Source organism: Sinocyclocheilus anshuiensis, unplaced genomic scaffold (genome assembly GCF_001515605.1).
Source record: "Sinocyclocheilus anshuiensis isolate Anshui unplaced genomic scaffold, SAMN03320099.WGS_v1.1 scaffold1680, whole genome shotgun sequence".
Lineage (NCBI taxonomy): Eukaryota > Metazoa > Chordata > Actinopteri > Cypriniformes > Cyprinidae > Sinocyclocheilus > Sinocyclocheilus anshuiensis.
The window spans coordinates 103,545-108,535 of NW_015558569.1; the positions used below are offsets into that span (position 1 = coordinate 103,545).

Sequence of the window (4,991 nt, forward strand, 5' to 3'; positions counted from 1 at the left end):
AGTAAAATGTGCACGCCGCTTTTACAAGCTATTTAAAAGCAAAGGAAAGCGAGGAAAAGAGGGAACGCCCCCGCAGTGATACCGGTATTACCGGTGTTATCACACGTCGATTAACCGGTGGGAAAATTTCCTTACCGTCACAACCCTACTGCCTAACCCGGCTTTCGTTCCCAAAGTCAGTGATTTAGCCTATAACTGCTCTGCTTTGGAGTTGCGTGCCTTTTACCCCCCTCCTTTTTCTTCGGAGGAGGAGAGGAAATTGCACACTTTGTGTCCTGTGCGAGCGTTACGCTATTATGTAAACAGGACACGATCGTTCAGGAAGAATGATCAGTTATTCGTTTCATGGGCCACTCAATGTAAGGGTAAGCTGATCTCCTCACAGCGCCTTTCCCATTGGATGGTGGAGGCGATTGAATGGGCCTATACATCTATGGGTCTTCATTCCCCAGCAGGATTAAGGGCTCATTCAACAAGGGGTATGGCTACCTCGTGGGCATTGTTCAAGGGGATTTCGGTAGGAGATACAGTATTTGTGCAGCGGCAAGCTGGGCTTCCCCTCATACATTTATCAGATTTTACCGTCTAGATGTCTCTGCGCCTTCTATGGCTCATGCAGTTCTCAATGTTGGCTCTTTGGAGAATTGAAAGGTTATCTTTTGTTCTTGCCGGGTCTATTCGTTCGGCTTTGGAAAACATGCGTTTCGGGAGTTGGCTATATCATTCCCATAGTGAGATACCAAGCGATTGTTTGAAAGAGAACGTTAGGTTACTTGCGTAACCCCGGTTCTCTGAGAACAGAGCGAAAGAGCGTGCTTAGAATGCCATTTTCGTGGATCACAGCTGTATGTATAGGGAGGGGGTGGACTCCTTGTCATGAGCTGTGATTGGTCCGTCCTTCGGACAGACGTGGTGTAATTGGTGCTTCCATAGTCTATCACGCTTGGGCGTTTCCCATAGTGAGATACCTCGCTCTGTTCTCAGAGAACCGGGGTTACGCAAGTAACCTAACGTTTTTTGGCTTGTTTGCTGTACACCTTGTCACACAGCAGCTTGTAGACATCGTTCTGATTTTTGTTATAAGTCAGAAATGACAAGGAAACATTTCCGTAATACAAAGTCAATGGAGAGCGTTGGATTGTTTTCCCCCCGGTGTGGGCGTGGCCTAAATGTGCTCTGTCTCTATGTGCGTCAGTCCCAGATGGACATCTTTGCTTGTGTCAAGGTAAAGTAGTAAACCTCCAAGCGTTTAATTTGTTCCTCCTGCTGTCTGTAGGGTACGTGCAGAGCCTGATTCAGCGAGTGGTGAATCGTGGTCAATAATCGGATTCTGAAGTATGTGGAAGATGACATCGTGTTGTCGGTCAACATCACGTCTGCGGAGTGCTACACGGTGGACGATCTGTGGGACCGAGCCTTCAGAATACAAACACAGGAAGTTGTGCTGTGTTGCCACAAGCAACCACTATTTAGAGCAGTGAAGAAGAAATACAAACGTGCTAGCATTATGTCCGCGGTTTGGCAGTATTTCAGACTGGACCAACCAGCCAGTAAAACGGCGACATGTCTCATATGCCATACTGCAATTTCTAGGGGTGGCACAAGTATTAGCAACTTTAACACGAGTAACTTAATAAAGCATTTGAAGATGCGTCACCCCGTAGAACACGATGGTTACACAAAAGCTAGGGCAGAGAAGGATGAGCCGTGCCAGACTCAACAAACTTTGGAAGCTTCATTCAAACGAAGAGAAAAGTTTTCACAAGACAGCCAACGAGCGACAAAGATAACCGACAAAATTATCGAGTTTATTGTTCTGGATGACCAGCCACTGTCAGTGGAGCAGTTGGAGCCCCGGTACAGTTTGCCTGGTCGCAAATACATCTCTGAAACAGCGCTTCCTAAGCTATATGAGACAGTGCGTGAACACATTTCATGTAAACTAAAAGATGTGCAATCAATCAGCTTTACTACCGACATCTGGAGCTGTGACGCGACCCCGCTGTCTTTACTAAGTTTGACAGCACACTGGGTGGACACAGTGACGCCGTCATCTTTTACTCTTCAAAGTGCAGTGCTGCAAGCTAACAAGTTTCGTGGGTCACACACCGGCAAGTCCATAGCTGAAGCAATTGAGGGGATGCTTATGAAGTGAAATATCTCTAAGTCCCGTGATCATGTTAATTTGCGCGACAACGCGAGCAACATGAAAAAAAGCCATGGACGAGATGGGTGTGTCGAGTTTGGGGTGCTTCGCACACTCTCTCCAACTGGTGGTACACGAAGGCCTGTTATCACAGAGAAGTGTGAGTGATGCTCTGGCGAACTGTAGGAAGATAATCAGCCATTTCAAATAGGGGTCGACCGATATGTGTTTTTCAAGGCCGATGCCGATACCGATTATTACAGATCAAGTAGACCGATAACCGATATTTTGAACCGATATATATGTCTGGTGTAAAAATGAAAATTAATGTCAAAATTAACAAGGTGGAATAGTACTTTTTATATGGTAGAGAGTTTACTTGAGCAGAAGAGGCCGATTTCAGCATACAGAGCTGATCACGACCTGCCAGCCACATTGACAGCCAACCAGTGGGCTTTGCTGGAAAAAACGGTCACTTTTTTGGCACCATTTGAGAAACTGACCAAACAGATTAGCTCCTCCACCTCGTCTGTAGCGGAAGTCATCCCCTCAGTTACAGTTCTAAAACGGCTACGTGCTCGGGAGAGCCAGGAGGACACCGGTATGAAAACAATGAAAACTACCCTTCTTGAGGCCGTCAAGAAACGATTCGCAACCATCGAGGAAGATCCCTTGTATGCAGTTGCAACTCTCTTGGATCCACGTTTCAAAGACAGGTATTTCTATTAAAATTTTTCTTCATGTCCATATTGATTATTGTCACTGCCACATTGAGTATATTAGTTCACTTTTTGCACCTAATAATTTAATAATTACTGATGCATTAAGTCTGTGACCACACCAAAGGCTACTTTGGAGGAGGTTATTTGTTACATTTATTTATTGTTTTTAATTATTGTTTATTTCAGATACTTCTCAAGTGCAGACAACATCAAGCATGCAAAGGATGCTCTGACAGTAGAGATGGAGAAGATTGAGAAGTCACTGGAAATGACCACCACAGCTGTAGCAGAGACAATAGCAAAAAACCCCAAGAAAACTGCACGATTGGAAGTGCAGGTAGGCGGCAGCAGCTGCAGTGAGAGTAGCTTGAAGGGCCTGTTTGAGGAAATCCTGCAGGAGCATGATGAGGAGGAAATGGTGCAGGTACTACAAGCACACATGTTCAACTTCAGACATATGTGATGGAGCAAACTATCTCACACTCAAGACAGCCCATTCCAGTACTGGGCAGTCAACCAAGTTCAGTTTCCCACTCTGGCTGCCACTGCTGCAAAGTTTCTCTGCGCACCTGGTACCAGTGTGGACAGCGAGAGACTGTTCAGCACAGCATCTAACATTGTGGATGCAAAGAGAAACAGGCTAGGAGGAGAGAGAGCAGACATGCTCATTTTCCTGAAAAAGAACTTGCCATTGTTATTGAAATTGTGCGCATTACTAAGTTCCCACAGCAGTGTGTAACCTAGTTTAAGTTACTTGAAATATGTATATTTTCATTCTGGGTTTAATAGTGCTCTTGTTGAATCTTAACTTGTTCAGTTGAGGTTTATTTTTGTACTCTATTACTCAAGTCTCTTATTCCACTTCATTGTGGCTGCAATTAGTGTTTTTTTTTAAAGAACTAAGATTGAGTATAAGTTACTGTTGCACTTTTTTGTACTTTTGTATTTAAAACTGAAATGCCTTTTATTTAACAAAATTGTTTCTGGACTTTAAGTTTTAAAGAGATTATTATCTTATATTATTCATATTTACTTTTTTTATATTCTTAGATTTACTTGTTGCACTGTTTTTCATACAGTTATATTGTAAAACTAAAATACCCTTTTCAGTTTACAGTGCTAGATTTGTGGCTGCATTTGAAGTTCTTTTTCACTTAAGAAAAATAAATAATATTACTGTGATATGTATGTCAGATAATAAAAATACTCTAGTTCACTGTATGTATTTGTTCATGTTTTTTTTAAGGAATAAGTCTAAAGCACACAATAAAATAATTATATCAATTCATACAGGCCTAGTAGTACATACAGCTGTATATACAGATACACACCCAGGTATCGGATCAGTACTCGGTATCGGCCAATACCCTGAGCCCAGGTATCGGGAAGGGAAAAAGGGTATTGGAACATCTCTAGTGGAGAGTCTGAAGCTCTCTCTGACGGACCAGCAGCTGCCCATGTTCATCCGGCTGATGGAGCTGGGTGTCGCGCTGTATTACGGAGAGATGGGCGTCCATCGAGACGCAGAGAAGGAGGAGAGCGGCTCGCTTCGAGAGAGCGTCTCTGGTGAGTGTCTCATTCTCTTGAATGGGTTTGTTTCTGAGGCTGTCGACTCGCTGGATCAGATGAACTGAGCACCTGTGGTTATGACAGTCCTTCTGTCTCTCTCCATTCGTTTATTGCTCTGGAGACTGTCACGTGTGTCTCGAAGATTCTCAGGAGAGAAACAGAGAAACAGAGGCTGAGTGAGAGATTTAATTAAAGCGTGTCAGAGTGTCTGTGAGAAGACGCTCGCAGTGAGATTACACTCATTCCAGTGCGCTGACAGCAGCTGATCTCATCGTGTGCCGCAGGTCTGATGGACGCGTCCGATCCGGCTCTGACGGGTCAGTACTTCCAGGGCGAGGATGAAGATGAAGGCTGGATGTCGTGGGCCTGGTCCTTCGTCCCGGCCATTGTGAGCACCGGAGAGGAGGAGGGCGAGGGCGAGTCTGGCCTCTACACAGACACACAGGAGTCTGGAGCCACCCAGTGAGTGAGTGTGTGTGTGTATGTGTGTGTATGTGTGTGTATGTGTGTGTATGTGTGTGTGTGTGTGTGTGTGTGTGTGTGTGTGTGTGTGT

At 44.6% G+C, this 4,991-nt stretch overlaps 2 protein-coding genes and 1 pseudogene across 2 annotated transcripts; all 3 read left to right on the plus strand.

Annotated features, from left to right (window-relative positions):
- LOC107679541 (vacuolar protein sorting-associated protein 13B-like) overlaps positions 1-2,330 on the plus strand; it is a 19,317-nt pseudogene extending 16,987 nt beyond the window's left edge.
- Positions 2,331-2,509: 179 nt separating this feature from the next.
- LOC107679542 (zinc finger BED domain-containing protein 4-like) lies at positions 2,510-3,643 on the plus strand. Its single transcript, XM_016475118.1, has 2 exons — positions 2,510-2,862; positions 3,055-3,643. The coding sequence occupies exons 1-2, from the start codon at positions 2,510-2,512 to the stop codon at positions 3,329-3,331; spliced, it is 630 nt and encodes a 209-aa protein (XP_016330604.1). The 3' UTR covers positions 3,332-3,643.
- A 651-nt stretch (positions 3,644-4,294) lies between these two features.
- On the plus strand, positions 4,295-4,903 carry LOC107679543 (vacuolar protein sorting-associated protein 13B-like). The gene is made up of 2 exons (XM_016475119.1): positions 4,295-4,434; positions 4,722-4,903. Exons 1-2 carry the CDS (start codon positions 4,326-4,328, stop codon positions 4,901-4,903), a joined length of 291 nt encoding a protein of 96 aa, XP_016330605.1. The 5' UTR covers positions 4,295-4,325.
- Positions 4,904-4,991: the final 88 nt, after the last annotated feature.

Coding starts and splice junctions, on each gene's coding strand:
- LOC107679542 (XM_016475118.1), top strand. CDS start 2,510: ATGGTAGAGAGTTTACTTGAGCAGAAGAGGCCGATTTCAGCATACAGA. Junction 2,863..3,054: donor GATCCACGTTTCAAAGACAG/GTATTTCTATTA, acceptor TGTTTATTTCAG/ATACTTCTCAAGTGCAGACA.
- LOC107679543 (XM_016475119.1), top strand. CDS start 4,326: ATGTTCATCCGGCTGATGGAGCTGGGTGTCGCGCTGTATTACGGAGAG. Junction 4,435..4,721: donor GCTTCGAGAGAGCGTCTCTG/GTGAGTGTCTCA, acceptor CGTGTGCCGCAG/GTCTGATGGACGCGTCCGAT.